The sequence below is a fragment of the Pteronotus mesoamericanus genome, unplaced genomic scaffold, assembly GCF_021234165.1.
Source record: "Pteronotus mesoamericanus isolate MK-2021 breed Mesoamerican mustached bat unplaced genomic scaffold, CSHL_Meso_final contig_265, whole genome shotgun sequence".
Taxonomy (NCBI): domain Eukaryota; kingdom Metazoa; phylum Chordata; class Mammalia; order Chiroptera; family Mormoopidae; genus Pteronotus; species Pteronotus mesoamericanus.
In genome coordinates this window covers 950290-966342 of record NW_026555113.1, presented here as the reverse complement: position 1 = coordinate 966342, position 16053 = coordinate 950290, and the positions used below count along the sequence as shown (strand labels likewise).

The following is a 16053-nucleotide window of genomic DNA, read 5'->3' as shown; positions in this document are numbered from 1 at the left end:
GGGGGGGGGGCGCTGCCTCCCTGCCAGTGTCTGGGCCCAGGACGGGGGCCCAGGGGGCGTTTCACGGCGTGTTCCTGCGGGGAACGCTGTGCGAGTGAGCACAGCGCAGCCGGGGCGGGGGCTGCCCCCGGGTCCTGGCGGCCTTGGGAGAGTGAACAGAGAGCGAGGAAGTGGCAGGGGGGAGGCAGGGGGGAGGCAGGGGGGAGGCGGGGGGAGGCGGGGGGAGGCAGGGGGGAGGCGGGGGGAGGCAGGGGGGGGGCAGGGGGGAGGCGGGGGGGGCAGGGGGGAGGCAGGGGGGAGGCAGGGGGGAGGCAGGGGGGAGGCAGGGGGGAGGCAGGGGGGAGGCAGGGAGATAGAGCTGTCGGGGATCCTGGTCAGGCGTGCCGCTTGCTCTCTGCTTCGGGTTGGGGACTGGGAGTCTCTGATGCGCCCGCGGGGCGGCCACGTCTGCGCCGGATGACCCGCACTCTCTGGGCAGAGGGACGGCTGGAACTCCATATCCTGAGACCGTCCCCAGGGCCTCTCGCTCCCCTCCGGGGGCCGTACGGTAAGGGACCGAGTGGAGAGCCAGGGTCCCTGCTGTGGACCCCACCCCAGCGGGGGCTTACGGACCCCTGAGCAGAGGCTGCAGACTGGACGTCCCAGCCCCGGGCCCGAGGAGGACGTGGCAGGGAAGCAAACGGGTCACAGCCTCACCGGGAGGCGGGACGGGCCGGTTCAGCCAGAGCCCCCACTGCCCCAGGCCCTGGCTGAGCTGGGAGACAGACCTGCAGCTGCGGGTCCGGACCCAGACGCCCCTGGGGCCCATTCCGCGTCCGCAGGCCCCCGGACTCCTGCCCCCAGCGCGTGCCCCTCCCCGTCGCCTGTGGGTAGGACTGCAGGATCCCCAGGGATGCGCGAATTTCAGATATAAACAACAGAAACCTATTTATTAATGCAAGTACGTCCCACGCAGTATCTGGGACTTACTACTGAAAAATTACTTGTTACCTCCCTGGACCCAAACGGAACCGACGTCCTGTGTGTTGACTGCTCACCCTGCGCGTCGGCCACGGGGCGGGGGGGGGAGGGGGAGGCGGTCAGCAGGGTCTGAGAGTCTGCGGATTTAAGGCCCAACGGACCGCGTTCCCTGGGACGGACGTAGGCGCTGGCCGCGGGGCCACATAATTAAATCCAACTTCACCCCCTGGCCCGGCAACCCCCTTTCCCACAAGGGGAGCTCAAGCGGGAGAACGGAGAAGCCGTCGCGAAGGCGCGGGCCGCCGGGCACCCTCTCAGCTCACTTCGGGGCGGGCACGCTCGCCCGCCACCCGAGCGCCTCCTGCATCCCGAGGACCAACGTGAACCATGGCCTGTATTCAGCGCCTCCCAGGCATTGGCGCCCTGCGGCGGGTCTGAGCGACTGGTTTCACGGGCGGGCGTGTTCCAAGCCGCGTGTCCTGTCCACGCCATAGGACATCCTATCTCACTTCTACATTCGTGAACTCGAGACAGGTTTCTAGAAAACTTCAAACACCCAAGAAAGGAACAGGGGGCCAGTGAAAGAGGCTGTTACCCCCACCACCCAGAAGCCACCTACGCGTTTCTAAAATGTCCTGCAAAGTCCCTCTGCATCTATGGGCTCCTAGTTGCATGTGAGCCAATACTGGAAACACACAGATAAAAGTAGAACACTTGTATGTCAATTGGCAGCGCTATCAAATCTTAATGTTACACCATCATGCCTTTGTTTGCTTTAATATTTAAACACAGATTCGAGGCGACCTGTTACCCCTCCTGGTTCACAGCCTGCTGCCTTCCCGGATGTAACTGTTATCTTGACGGTAGTACAATATTTATCACTCCCTGCCTATTTAAATTTTCTCTCATCCTCGCCCGAGGATGTTTTTATTGATTTGAGAGAGAGAGGGAGGGAGGGAGGGAGAGAGAGATGGATTGACTGGCTGCCTCCCACACGCGCCCTGACCGGGGACTGATCCCACGCCCTTTTCGGGGGCGGAATGACCCTCCATTTAACAGAGGCACCCAGCCAGGGCCCCGCATCTTGGAGGTGTTTTTGCCGCACGGCATGCAGTCCTCACGATGTCTAGGTCACCCACAGTGCGCTGTGCGTGCGTCACGCGGCTGGGTCAGCTCCGACTCCTGGCCGCCCTACGAAGGAGGGACGCCCGCGGGTCCTCTCCTCAGCAGCCCTACTCGGCTCCTGCAGGCTTGTGCCCGCGGCGCCAACGTACCGCAGTGTGAGACGCTGGATCTCAGTCTTTAGTCTGACGGGGCAGGAGTGTGGGCGAGCACAGCCACTTTGGAGGACAATCTAACAGCAGCGGGACGCTTCCGGGCCTGGGCGACGTCTCAGAGACCCCGTGCTCTTGCAGACAAGGAGGCGTGGCGTCCTTAACAGGAACAATATCTGAGGGGCCAGGCGCCCAGCCAGCTACCGGCGGGAGAGGGAGGCCTGACGGGGGGCACCCCTTCCCCGCAGTTATCAGAGCCCGTGGGGCGAGCGAGTAGCTATGTGCCCGCCCGCAGGGACGAGGAGGAACATTATAATGCTGCGTGCGCATGAGCCACAGAATGGGAAGTACCGCCCTATACAAGGACAGACGGGTTTAAAAGCTGGTGACGCATCATCGTCACCAGATGCCCGGTACCCCGTTACGGCAATGCCCCATAATTGTTCCGTCCCATCCCTACCGATGTAGGCAGCAGTTAGGCTGTTCCCCTTTTTTTGTTACTGTAAACAGGACGACAGAAAACCCTCTTACGCACCTGTGCCCACGGGCGAGACGGCGCTTGTGGGTTAACCCAGGAACTAGCCACGCAGCTGCGTTGTTGAAAAGGTTTTGTAGTCGGTTTTCACTGAATAAACTTGTGGTTTCAAACACAAGCCCCCACGTGCTGTGAGCGAAGGAAGCCTACTCCTTGCTCACGTTGCGTCCCCGTGAGTGGTTCGCGGTGGCCCTGCCAGGCGCTCCTCACGCGGTGTCCTCGCCTGAGCCCCGGCCCCTCTGAACCTGCCGGGGTCACGCCCAGGGGGACGGAGCGAGGGGCGTGCGGCACACACGGGGCTCCCGGACTGTCCCAGCCCTGCCGCGGTTCACACGCCGACGGGCGAGCCTCCGCGAGGGGGCGGGGGCCCCGGGGCCATGTGCACCCCGTGAGGGACAGCTGTCAGCCTCCAGCAGGGTACGAGCTCTGTGCCATAACCCGGAAAAAGCGTCCGATTTCTTTTGTACCACACTACGGGCAAGGCTTGTGTCTTGGCAGTGCTGGAATTTACATTTTTCAAATCTCGAGGGAAGCGGGATATCTTTTCATGCAGACGTGACATTGGCATTTCGTGTGTGTGTGTGTGTGTGTGTGGGGGTGTGTGTGTGAGGGTGTGTGTGTGAGAGAGAGAGAGAGAGAGAGAGAGAGCGTGCGCGCGCACGCGCTCGCGAGCAAACCCCCCTCCGGTGGCTCCTGCGCACTGCGGCCGCCCGGCGCCGGCCCCGACGTTATTCCGAACCCCGTTCTTTGCCGATGCCGAAGGAGCAGCCCAGATGGGACACCGTTCAGAGCGTAGACATGAGTCTCGTCTGAAATCTCCCACTTCCGACCATGGGGCCCCGGTGTCTGAGCTGTGCTCGCCTCACGTGTTCGATGTGGACCGTTGTGCCGTTTGTAAGGGCCAAACGAAGCCGACGTTCTTTGCGGTTCTCGGCCACAGTGGCGGCAAAATAGTTGGGCGCTGTTATTCACAATAATGAATAATGGAAATGCTCCTGAGTGGTAGCTGGGAATCCTGGGCGGGGGGCAGACATTTGATGCTATGCTTAGGACCTAGGGGGCAGGGTGTCTCCCCACCCAGGGAAGAGGGTCCCAGGCAAGCGAGAGCCTCAGTGTGACCACCAGACACGGGCGTGACGTCTGTCTCGGCAGCGAGTCGGGACAGGCTCCCTCCCACTCTCCGCACAAAGACGCGCTGCACCCCGCCAGCCTCCCGCGCCGCCCGGACGGCCTGGGGCCCCGCCCCCCGCTCGACACCCGCTCCAGCCAGACGCGAAGGCCGACTCTGCCTTACCCCCAGAAGTGTGCAAAAGCCTGTCCGCAGACATGTCCCACGACAAACCATGGTCATTTTAGCCTAATTTTTGCCCAGAATAGAGGCATAATGGCCATTAACAGACTGCTGCGTACCTTTGTTTTTCTAGTCCTCAGAAACAAGAGGTGAAATGGCTCCCCCGACAGGGAACAGGCAAGAAGGACCGAAGGTTCCCCCTCCCTGCTTCTGAGATATGGGGTCACCGCTGGGGGAGCATCACCATCATCACCATCCTCATCCTCATCAACGATAACATCATCACCGTATTATCAACATCACTACCACCACCACCACCACCAAAAACAGCACCAACAACGTAATTACCGTTATCGACTCCAGCACCATCGTCATCCTCATCAATAACGTCATTCTCGGTACCATGACCACCACCACCTGTGACCCCGGCGCGACCCGCGGCAGCCACGTCACGATGCGCACCATCCCCAGCCCTGCTGTCCCCGCTTCGTAAAAAAGGAGTAAGTCAACCGGGGTCGCTGCTCTTCACGGCAGGCCCTGCTGCCACGCGATTGTACAGATGGGGCGTCAGGGGCCCAGGAGGTCCCCTCCTCCCTCCGTGGGCCATCACCAGCTGCTCCCTCGCCTGCCCCCTGCGTCGTCCCCAAATCCGGCGCCGCCCCCGCCTCTCACTGCCCTGGGGTGGCTGTCTGTTTGCCTCCTTGACAGTAAGGGGCTGGAGCACGGGACCTGTGGCCTTCGCTCCCCCGACAGTCGGCACCCGCGGCGTGGGCGAGGCGGCTGCCCGTCCCCCGAGCCAACGCCGGCTCCCCGCTCACGCCGGTCCCCTGGGCCGGGGCCTGATGTTGCTGATGCGACCAGGCTGCGGGCTACGCGAGGGCGGGGCCTCTTTGCACACCCGGGGCTCCGCTGGTGCCTGGCAAACACTGGGCATCAAAGAGAGACTTCCGGAGCTGCCCACTGCCGCCCCGGTGGCCACAGGGGGGTCCGGCGGGCAGTGGGGGAGGCGTGGTGTGGACGGGGGGGGCGGGATACCAGGCACCGGGAAACCCCAGGTGGCGGTGGACCCCACAACCGCCCCAGGCAGAGGCACAGACCTGCGGGGGGCTGTGCCCGTTTGCATCTCAGGCTCCGCTAGTGACCGGTTCACTTGGGTCCACAGAGGGGACATCTGGTTGAAAACGATCAACAAAAGCGCCGTTTCCCCTCTGCACAGAGCGCGCAAAAGCTGTGTTCACGGGCACCTGGGGTTTGCAGGAGCGGCATAAATACGGATTCCAGTCCTGGCTCCGTCCCTGGCCAGCCACGGGCTCCTGGGTGCAGCCGGCGTCTCGGTCCTCCCATCTGTCCCCCGGGGGCGGCGCTGCCAGTGGGGAGGGAGGAGGGGGCTGGGGCTTTCAGGACGGTGTCCAGGCCCTAAATCGGGAGCTTGTGTTCGGCAGAGCCGCGCACCTCGTGTCTGTACCTTCTCCGAGGCAAGGACAACGCCTTATGCAAAGTGCGCTGTAGGCTCCAGCGAGTTCCCAGCACCTGGCTAGAGGGTCCCTACGGGTCTCCCAGCGCCATGCTCCCGCCGCCAGAACATCTTCCTAAGGGTTCTGAGCCCACAAAGTGACATTTCTGTGCATGCCCTCCCCAAGCTCCAAACAGGGGTCCCTGAAGGCAGGAGCCGTATCTGAATTTTTAAAAATCCTCGCCCCAAGGGTATGTTCACTGATTTTAGAGATAGAAGAAGGGATGAGAGGGAAGGGGGGGAGAGAGAGAAACATTGGTTGCCTCCCACACGTGCCCCGACCCTGGATTGAACCCACCACCTAGGCACGTGCCCTGACCAGGAATTGAACCCGCAAACGTTTAGTGCACGGGATGGCGCTCCAACCCGCTGGGCAGCCCGGCCGGGGCGGAGACTGCCCTTCCATAGCCTCATTCCTTGCACAGGCGTCAGAAGCGGATCCTTGAGGTGGTTTTGCTCTCTTTGTAGGCGTAGTCTCATTGGTGTGTGAGGTACTTACCCCAGCGAGCTCACAGGGCATCTTGTTTTTTAACAGAAAAGGTAGACAAATCTGGGATTAACGGACGGACGCAGCAAGGATGTGATGATCTGTAAACCTTACAAGATGTAAAGTCTCCAGATGGCATCAGACGGCCACGTTCCCGGTGGGCCGGCACCGTGGGCTGGGCGGGACCCTTCCCTGTTTGGAACGCGCGCCCTGGGCCGCCCCTCCCCCGCCCGCGGGTGTGCGTGTCCGGGCGGCGGCAGGGCCCGGGCGGCGGGGACCCACCTTCGCACTTGAGCAGGAAGAAGTCCGCGCTGTGGCTGAAGGACGCGCTGAAGTAGGTGCAGTTGCCCACCAGCTCACAGGACAGGCACTGCCTGTTGAAGGAGCCCACCGTGCTGGCGCTGCGGGGCGAAGGCGGGGTGTGAGCCGGGGCAGGCGGCAGAGCCCGGATCCAAACCCCCTCCCGCAAGGCGCCCTGGAGTCCCCGCCCGCGCCTCCCGGCCGGGCCCCCGGTGCGGCCCGTCCCCCCCCCCCCGCAGGAAGCCTCTGTGCGGTCCCTCTGTGGCACTCTCCTCGGTCACCTATGCTGTTAGGCGGCCCGGGCACGCCCCAACGTGGGGACAGCGGTGCTCGGTGTCGCTATCTCGCACTTCGTGTCCACATCTGTCCCTCTGAGCACACGATGGGCTCCTGAGGACAGAGGCCCCCGTATCTGCGGGTCCCTCACTGGCGGGTGACAGGCAGGGAGTCCAGAAACCCCGCCGGGCCGCGCGCTGGCTGTCTCCAAGGCCAGTCCTCCGGGCAGTGGCCGGGCGACCTCGCCCCCCACTCAGCGGGAAGGAAGCGCGGGGTCACGCTGATCAGCGATCTCACGCCCCAAGGGCCGGGCGAGTGTTGCTGTGGAGTCAGAGCTGCCCAGGGCCTGTGACCGCCCCCCGCAGGCGAGGCTCGGCCCCAGTGAGCGCCTTGTGAGGGCGGTGCGCGGCCTGAGCGCAGGGCACCCATCTATGAGGGCGGAGCCGCTTCAGGGAGGGAGGGGACATCGGTCGGAGGGACAGCTGGCGGCCCACCTGGGTCGCCGTTGACAGACTCAGTGAGGGACCAATCTGAGACGCCCTGACACACACGCCTGATGAACAGCCTGCAGCGGGGGCAAGGCTGTGACCCACGGGTCGGCCGTGTCCTCCCGGCCACAGGCAGCCCCGTCCCGGGGACAGTCGCCGCCGGGGGGAGGGGAGACCAGGCCTCGGCTCCGTCAGGCTAGGAGCCACCCGCCACAAGCCCTTAGGTCTCCACGGAACGCTGTCCCTCTGAGTGGCTGCGGTGCGTGCCGGCGGTGGCCTGCCCCCGCCTGCGTGCCCAGGACGCCCCAGGAGGGCACAGCGTGCCCATTTATGCCTCTGAGTCTCATCTCAGACACACACGCCCGGGAGAGCCTCGTCCCTCTGCAGGATTCAGAGGTCCCCCTCCCTCCGCCCCCTTCTTTAGGATACAGGACTTGACCGAGTGTCACACAGCAAGGCAGCTGGGATGTGGGGACCGCTAGCTCCACCCCAAACCAGGCAGCCCCCCAGCAACAGCCGGGCAGAACATTCCTTCTGGTGAGTGTCTGAATAACGGCAGAAAGCAAAGAGCACCAGAAGGCTCCCGGTTCCGCCAGGAGCAAAGAAGGGCGGAGCAAGAACTCAGTTTGCCAAAAGCAGAAATACCGACGAAGCGGCTGATTGGGTGGCCTGAGCAGCTCTTGTCCCTTCTCCCCAGGCTCTGTCACCGCTCACTGCGGGGGAGCCTCCTCGGCCGCCTCCCCGGACCTGCGGCTGAAATCTGCCCCGCTGGACGCCCCCTGAAGCAGGGAGCCACCGCGCGTGGGAGGGGGTCCCATACCTGTAGAGGTGCCGTCTCCTGGGCAGGTCCTCCGTGCTGAGGAAGTAGCTGGGGGGACCAGTACGCGGGCGGGGTTAGCAGGCCCCAGGTGGGCGTGGGGCTCCCGGCCCCCTCCCCCGCTTGCAGACGCTTCTCAGGGACCCCGCCCTGCGCTCCGCGCGGGCCCAGCGACGTTCCGGGCCGGGCGGCGCCTCTGCTGGCCCAGGGGTCCCCGCATCTGCCGCTGGGCTCTGCTGCCCGGGGTGCGGACGCGGGAATCCCCTTGCAGGATATTAACCTTCTGGAGGAGCAGGACCCCGGGGAGGAACCCTGGCTGCACAACCCCCGCCGGCTGGTTTCGTTAGGAGCCCAGGTGGGAGAGGCACGTGGTCGGGGAGGACCAGTCGCACCTGGGCCTGGGTGCGAAGGGACGGAATCAGCCGCAGCTGCGCCCGTCAGGGGCCGACCACCTGGGGGAAATCGCTTCTTTCTGCCTCAGCTTGTTTCTGTGTGCGGGGGGGAGAGCGAGCAGCCCCCCGCGCCACACTCCGCGTGGCACGCGATGCAGCCGGCGAGGCCCCCGCAGGGCGCCCGGCCCCCAGAGACGGACGAGCGCCGGAATCGCACCCCGGCTGCCCGCGCGGGCTCGCCTGCGGGTCTGGCTGCCGGGCCAGCGCCACCCGCGCCCCCCCGCCCCCGCCCTGGCTCCCGCCCGGGAGCGGGAACCTACGCACATTTCCTGGGGGGACTAGGACCTCGGGGTGCCGTGCACGCAGGACAGACACGGCCGTGGCCGCGTTTGCTCTCTGCCCAGTGCCTGAAACTAATCTGCACACGGTGTGGGGGGCGGGGCTGGGGGTGCTGCCCGCCCGGCCGCGGGGCCCGCGCACTCACATCACGTTCCGCTTCTCGTCGTAGGACAGGATCCTGGTCACGTCCCAGGCCCCGGAGGTGATGGACTGGATGTTGTCGTTGCTGCTGTTGGGCTGGAGCACACAGGCCGGCGTGAGCGGCCGGAGCGCGGGGCCCACGGCCGGCCCGGGGCCCTTAGCCGCCAGGTGCAGGGTGCCGCCCGCCCCGCCGCGCCCCGCCACCTGGTCTCGGCGGACCACCCAGCCCACGGCTCCCTGCCCCGCCGAAGGTGCGCGTGGGCCACGTCTGTGGTGGTGACCGGCTGGTGCCGCCCTCCCACCGCGCCCCCTGCAACGCGTGCCTCTCAGGAGGCTTCACGTGCTGCTGCTTTAAGGGGTAGAAATGCAGTTAGTAGGCGTCACGGTGGGGGAGGGGCAGGGAGAGGAGGGGGCTGCGGGCAGGTGGGTGAGATGGGGGAGGAGACGGGGAGGCGGGAAGCGGGGAAGGAAGGAGGGAGGGAGGAGCCGGGCAAGGCAGGGGGCGCGTCCCCAGCGCGCGGACACGGCCGGCCTGAGGCGGCCTTACTGCATGCTGCGTGCGTCCGCGCGCACGCTCTCTCGGGGCCCCCGCAACAACCCTCGCGCGACAGAGATGGGGCTGTGTCCGCGGGGCCCGCGTGATCTGAAGAGGGGCGTGCAGGTGCCCGGGTGGCAGCCACGGGCCAGCTGCCCCATGCGGCAGGTGCCTGGGGAGCAGCGGCCAATCGGGTGGTGGCGAAGTCAGGCGAGATGCCCCAGGGGGACCGTGGGGGCCACAGAAGGGGACGGCACAGGCGCGGGGCGAGCCTGCGGGACAGCGGCCGTGGGAAAGGCCGGGCTGTGAGGGCTCCCGGCGGCGGGCGGGCCGGCTTCCTGCTGGGCGGCGTCACAGGCCCCCGCGCACGAGAGCAAATCCGGAGTCTGGGGCCGAATGGAACCTCTGAACGTGTCTGCGTCGCGACCAAAGTAACCCGGACCGAGGAAACGCAGGAGTGGGGGCTTCAGCACGAGGCCCCCAGGACTAACCGGACCACCCGTGACGCGGGAGCGCCTGGACCTCGCCCCGCCTTTGAAGAAACCGGCCCGCGTCACAGAGTCACAGCTGGTCTCTGCTATTCCGCGCACGCTATTATGGGGACACGCTTGGAACGTGCTGTCGACAATGCCTTTTGGGGCATGTCATAGCATGAGCCTTCTAGCTCTCTGTCCACTGATGATTTCTGATAACACTATTTATTTTTAAAATAATCTTCGCCTGAGCATGTGTTTGTGGATTTGAGAGAGAGAGAGAGAGAGAGAGAGAGCGAGAGAGAGAGAAAGAAACATCGACTGGCTGCCTCCTGCACGTGCCCGGCCAAGGATGGAACTCATGACCTACGCAGGCCTGCGCCCTGACCTGGAATCGAACCTGCGACCTTTCTGGTGCATGGCATGGTGCTCCAGCCAACGGAGCCGCCTGGCCAGGGCTCTGATAACCCTGTCTTGCTCGCCTGCCGCGGTCTCAGGTAACAGACTGCTCCTCAAGTGGAAACCACACCGAGGGTGAGGGTTGGGCCCCCGCAAATGCCCCCACCCCGCCTCTTCCCGGGGACTGAGTCCCTGAACGTTCATCTTGAGGCGGCAGGCAGGCTCCCAGGTGGCCGCTCTGCAGGGACACGGGCCCCAGGCTGTCCCCGCTGGCTCTGAACCAGCATGTCAAGCGCGCATGCACTCTGCCCTTCGCTGGACTGGACCCCGGGTTCAGGGCAGCGACCGGCAGACGGGCGCCCACATCCGGCTGGGCATGGGGCGGGCGCCGTGGCAGGCTGGGCTGTGGGGACCACCGTGCACGGGGCCCCCCGCCTCCAGGGCGGAGTTGTAGGGGACACCCTTCGATGGAGCGGACAGGCTGACAGGCGCAGAGCCGTCGTACCAAGTAGCCGACACGCGTCCTCGGGCTCACGCCCAACAACAGACGCCAGAGTCCCCTCGGATACCCTGAAGGGTCAGAAGCGCCACTTGGGTCTTGGTGGCAACAGAAAGGGCACGGCGTGACCCACTGCCCCACTGGCACCTCTCGCCCGACGCGCGCCCATTCCGCCCCGCCTTCGGGAACGCCCTTCCATTTTCGGGGCCCGGGATTCGGCCCGGGGACTTGGAAGGGGAGGCGCGCCCCGAGCGGTCAGCCAGCGGCGGCCCTCGCCCAGCCGGCACGCCGGTTTCGGAAGCGCGGGCCTTTACCTGGGAGGACGACATGGTGATGTGGTAGAACTTGCCCTGTCCGCCCTGCGGGATCGCTCTGACGAAGAAGAACTTGCGGCCGTCCCTGGAGAACACCGGCTCTTCATTCTGCGGGCGACAGCGCCCCGTGAGTCTTAGGACAAGGGCTTCGTTTGTTTCCAAGGGGCCGAACGAGGACAAGCACGTCTGAAGGGGCACTTTCTGTGCTACCTCTAATCCGAGGCAGCCGACGGGGCCAGGCTGCGGGGGGGCTTTCCTCCTGGGAATCCGGAGTCCCGCCTGCAGCTTCGCAAGGCCCAAGGAGCCGTGGGAATGGGCAGGGGACACACTAAGCGCCACTACAGAGCGGACCTGGGTGTCGCCCGAGAGTCCCGTGCTCAGGTGGCCTGGAGCCATGGCTTTTGCGGAATCCCCTGGGGGCCACTGATGGGCTATCGTAAAGGACAGAGTTCTGAGCAACGGCAAACTGACTCGGCCTGAAAATAAGTTTTACACTCTCCTTGTTGTCTTTGTTTTTATTTATTTTTTTATTTAATCAAATCCAGCTTAGGTGGAATAGCCCACCCAGGAGAGAACGAGGAAGAGCAAACAAGGATACATCGTATCCACTCTAAGGACACCCTGTATCCATTCTAAGGATACAATGTAACTGGTCTAGCAACTGGGGGGGAGGAAACCTCCCAGCATGCTTCCAACTAGAGGAAAGTTGGTGGGAACAAAACCCATGCCCCCCGGCGCCCCCCCAGGTTTTCCCTGGCGGTGGGGATTCCAGGCTGGATTCATAGCCAGCTGCCGCTGTTCCCGCCTGGTCCCCCCAAATCCGAGCAGCCGCTGCTCAGCCCCCTGCCAGCCCCTGTGGGTGGCTGTCATCTTGATGGGCGCAGAGAGATGTTGGCGCAGCATCATCTCAGCCTCTCCAAGCTCCAGTCTGGATTTCCACCCGTGAACAGCCATTAGCTGGCTGCGATACGCACTTTCTGATTCAAGAGCCGCGCGCGCACGCGGGGGCAGCGGGCCCCAGCTGGCACGCGGGCCTCGGCTCCCCGCCGCGAATGAGCGCATGCAAATGGGACGTGCCCAGAGAAATAAGCTAACGTGATTAAAATGGCATTTAATCTCCAGGAACATTTGCAATGAAATGAAACCTTTAATCTGCAAATATTTATTTTCCCATTTAGAGGGGGACACGTGGCATTTCCAAGTCGAGGAAATGCAGAAACGGCAGGGAATTGGGCTTTGTACTCGCACTTCTGTTTGCCGGAGGCAGGACGGACCCCCACGGCGCCCCCGGTTTTCTGAGGAAGGGCTGGCACGTTTGGCAGAGAAAGAAGACTGGATAAACGGAAGGAAGAATCAATTCTGGTCAGAAGTGTGTCTGGGCAGAGAAGGCGGTGGTCACGGGAAGGTCATCTTTACACGGACCCCTGGACTGTTCCGCGGTGGGCCGGAGCACGGCCAGCCTTGGAGCCCCCCGAGACCTGGCTTCTCGGACAGTAAATGCCTTTTTAGTGAGAAAGTGTGGTGGCTAGGAGAGCTGGATATAGTTTTATCCTCACCTGAGGACATTTCTTCCCTGCTTTTTAGAGACAGGAATGGAGAGAGAGAGGGAAAAAAAAACAACAAACATCGACATGGCAGAGAAACATGGACTGGTTGCTTCTCGCAGGCTCCCTGACCGGGGATTGAACCCGCAACTTTTCAGTGAGTGGGTGATGCTCCAACCCACGGAGCCACCCGGCCTGGGTGGAGACCCGGATGTTAACTCTGGTCCCGACTCCCCTGGATTTGGGGGGAAGTGTTTCTGGTCTCTCTGGGTCACAGGGCGTTGATTGCACGTGACGCCCGTTTTCTCTGTCCATAGCAGATCGGTGCGAACAACTCCTTTTTCCTGGTGAGATGCGTCATGAGCAATTGGTGGACTTCCTGCCACGTCCTTCCATTGTTGAGACACGTTCATCTTGGCCAGATTTGGAAGTAACAATGCCGAAATCCCGGCTCAAGAAAGATGGTCACAAACTGACCGCAGGACTGGCTCCTCGGGGGACGGGCGGTGGGCTTGGTGCAGGGTGATGGTGAATTTGCATCAGGACCGACTCTGAGGGTCACAGGTGGGGGTGGGGGGGTCGGGTGGGGCACGGCCTCTTTCTCCGGGGTATCCTCAGGGGAGAGGGCATTGGTGGGCTCCACCAGGGGACACACGTTCACCTTGGCCTCTTCTGGTTGGCTCACAAGTTCAGGCGATTCCTGTTTGCCACACTTAAAAATGTGCGTGCACCTTTCTCCTCCCTTTCTATGCCGCGACATCTTGAGAACTGAGGCTGCAGCTGGTTCAGTTATTTTATTTTTTTAAATCCTCACCTGAGGATATGTTTTTATGGGGGGGGGGAGAGAGAGAGAGAGAGAGAGAGAGAGAGAGGACGCAGCATCATGAGAGAGAAACATTGATCCGTTGCCTCTTGTTCGCACCCTGATTGGGGACCGAACCTGCAACCAGCTGAGCCACACTGGCCAGGGCTCTAGCTGGTTCAATTTTTAAAAAAGCTGAGGTGAAATTCACAGGACACAAAATGAAACATTTTAGCAGAAGTGAACAGGACGGCAGCATTGCAATACATTCACAGCCCGGTGCAGCCCGCCCCCCCCCCCCCATCTGCCTCTGGCTCCGAAACGTCTCCGTTGCCCCACACGGAAACTTCTTTCCAGGAAGCTGCTGCAAGCCGTTCCCGGCTTTCGGTCTCTGCAAATGCATTTATTCTGTGCATTTCAACGGAACCGTTCCAGGGGTGGGCTTCTGTATCCGGCTGCTTTCGCTCGGCGCGATACGCACAGGCTGAGAAGGCGGAAACAATCCAAACGTCCCTTGGCAGAGGAGCAAGACACGGCGCGCCCTTCCAGGGGAAGCTTCTCCACCGCCACGTGGCCATGACGTGCACCCAGCAGGGGCACTGCCTCGTCTCTGAAACCCACGGAGCCCGGCACGTGCCCGGTGTGACCCATGCACAGTAGTCGACCACGTGCCTGTATAGATGCTGGACTTTCTCTGGCCCTGTCCTCTACCTCTCTGTTTTGTCTGACGTAAGAGGAACGCTATCACATTGCTGTGGCTGTCTGCGCTTAGGCATCACTGGCCCAGGTGGCAGTCGGGGACGCCCTGGCCCTCTCCCAGCATAACTCCCCAGGTAATACCTCAGGGTTCCCGAGCTCCCTCGTTCCTCTTCCTTAGCTGGCACTTGGCCTCAGACTTGGACACAGGAAAGCAAAAGAGGCCCCAGAGGCCATTCCTTTTTTGGGTAAGATGGGTGGGAAGCAGAACTGGATACACTGGAAAGTACCAGTGTCCATTTCTGAGGCCCCCCACCCCCGAGAGAACGGCCGGAAGGCTGGGCTGGATCACTAACCCCCAGATAAAGGATGCAGAACCGGGCAGCGCCGCGAGATTGTTCTTGGGGGGCCACGCGACGGTCCCATTGCCCGGGTCCGGAAGGTATTTCCATAAATGGGACCCTCCACGTCGACCGAGAAGGCCACCTTTGCTTTTCTCGCGTGACCCTGAGACTCGGATCTGGTTTGATTTTCCCCACAGGACTTCCAGGCGGTTTCCATCCCGCGAGGTACAAGGAGGCAGCACATTCCCACAGCGCCCCGCCTGCCTTTGCTCGGGCCAGGCGCGGAACGAGAAGACAGAGGGGCCAGACCAGTGCATAGTTATTTTTTTGTGTAAGTTTAGTCTTTTCTGGGGTCAGGGAGTGAGTTGCCATTGGCCCCGCCTGAGGTCCTCGGACCTCCGATCCCCAGAGCCTGCCTCGCGGCCGTGTCTTAGCTGAGTTGGCGGTGGAAATGGGTTTGAGGTCCGGTCCCCCGGGAGGCTCGTGCGGAGCCGAGCGCAACGCCCCCACGAAGCCACGCGGAGAAGACAGAGCTGTTACCCCCGCTGTAGGTTTCTTCTCTCGTAGCAGGTCCTACCAAGGCACCTTTGATGGACGCACCATTTCTAACTCCCCCAAAGGGCCGCGTCCCACCGAGGCCCCAGCCCTCACCAAGCACCTGCGCCGTCAGGCGCCGGGACTTCCGGGCCATCCTCCCGGGGCGTCCAGGGCTGTTATGAGGGCCGCGCGGGGAGCGGACGCCCCCAAAACCACCACATGGTGCACGGGGTGGGGAAGCAGGGGCCGGAGCAGCCAAGCGTGGGGGCACGCGCGCGGGGTGGTTACCTGTCTGTGCAGCCAGGCCTCACTCTCGTCCTCATGTTTCTGAAATGAAATGAGAGCATCAGAGAGGGGACTTGGAGCAAGCGGCACCTGCGACGCACAGCGAAGTTGCTCCCTGGCACGGTGGCTGCGTCGGCAGGGACAGCCCTGGGGCCGCGCGGGGGGAGGCGGTCCCCGCTCGCTGCTTTGTCCCACCGTGTGGCTCACAGCCGAGCCCACGGGTCCCCGAGCAAGAAAAATGTCCGTCTCCCCAGCGACGGGGACCATCCGTGGCAGGTGGGAACCCTTTCGGGACGGGGGACGCTTTGACCCTCCGAGGGCCATCCCTGACAGGGCATGTGCCTGTTTAAAGGCGAACAGCTGCTACTCTGTTGTCGGACGTCGTGGGAGCGTGCACGCGGGCCTACGCGGGCCTACGTCAGCGTTCCCGTTCACAGCTCCGAGTCACGGAGGTCTGTAGGCCAAACAATATATGGAAAGCACACCTCACGAAACTGTGTGGCAGAAGGCGCCACAGAGGAGCACACAACCAAACCCCGAAGCCCCACGGCAGAGCCGCTCAGCACAGCGGGCACACCTCGGGGAGCCACGGGCCTGCCCCAGTGTGACACGCGTGACGTCGGGGCCCAGGCCAGAGGCTGCGAGCACTTCCCAGCTTCCCCGCCTCCAGCGAGCCCCTCGGAATAGCCTGGATCTGCTCTCAATCCTGTGCCCACACCAGGTAAATCGCGGATTGTGATTCACTTAGGCAGCGCAGTGACAGTGGCTGCCTCAGGGCCCCCCCACATCACAACAAGCCTCTTTTTTTTTTC

The 16053-nt window shown here is 63.2% G+C and overlaps 1 protein-coding gene across 3 annotated transcripts in view; it reads right to left on the bottom strand.

Annotated features, from left to right (window-relative positions):
• Positions 1-16053, bottom strand: part of DPP6 (dipeptidyl peptidase like 6) — a 484609-nt gene that overhangs the window by 18262 nt on the left and 450294 nt on the right. For all 3 annotated transcript variants that reach the window (XM_054574779.1, XM_054574777.1, XM_054574778.1), the window contains exons 12-16: positions 15245-15283; positions 11034-11141; positions 8818-8909; positions 7945-7992; positions 6343-6461 (exon numbers count right to left, since the gene is read on the bottom strand). In XM_054574779.1, the coding sequence (XP_054430754.1) occupies positions 6343-6461; positions 7945-7992; positions 8818-8909; positions 11034-11141; positions 15245-15283 (406 nt within the window). The remainder of the gene's footprint in view (positions 1-6342; positions 6462-7944; positions 7993-8817; positions 8910-11033; positions 11142-15244; positions 15284-16053) is intronic.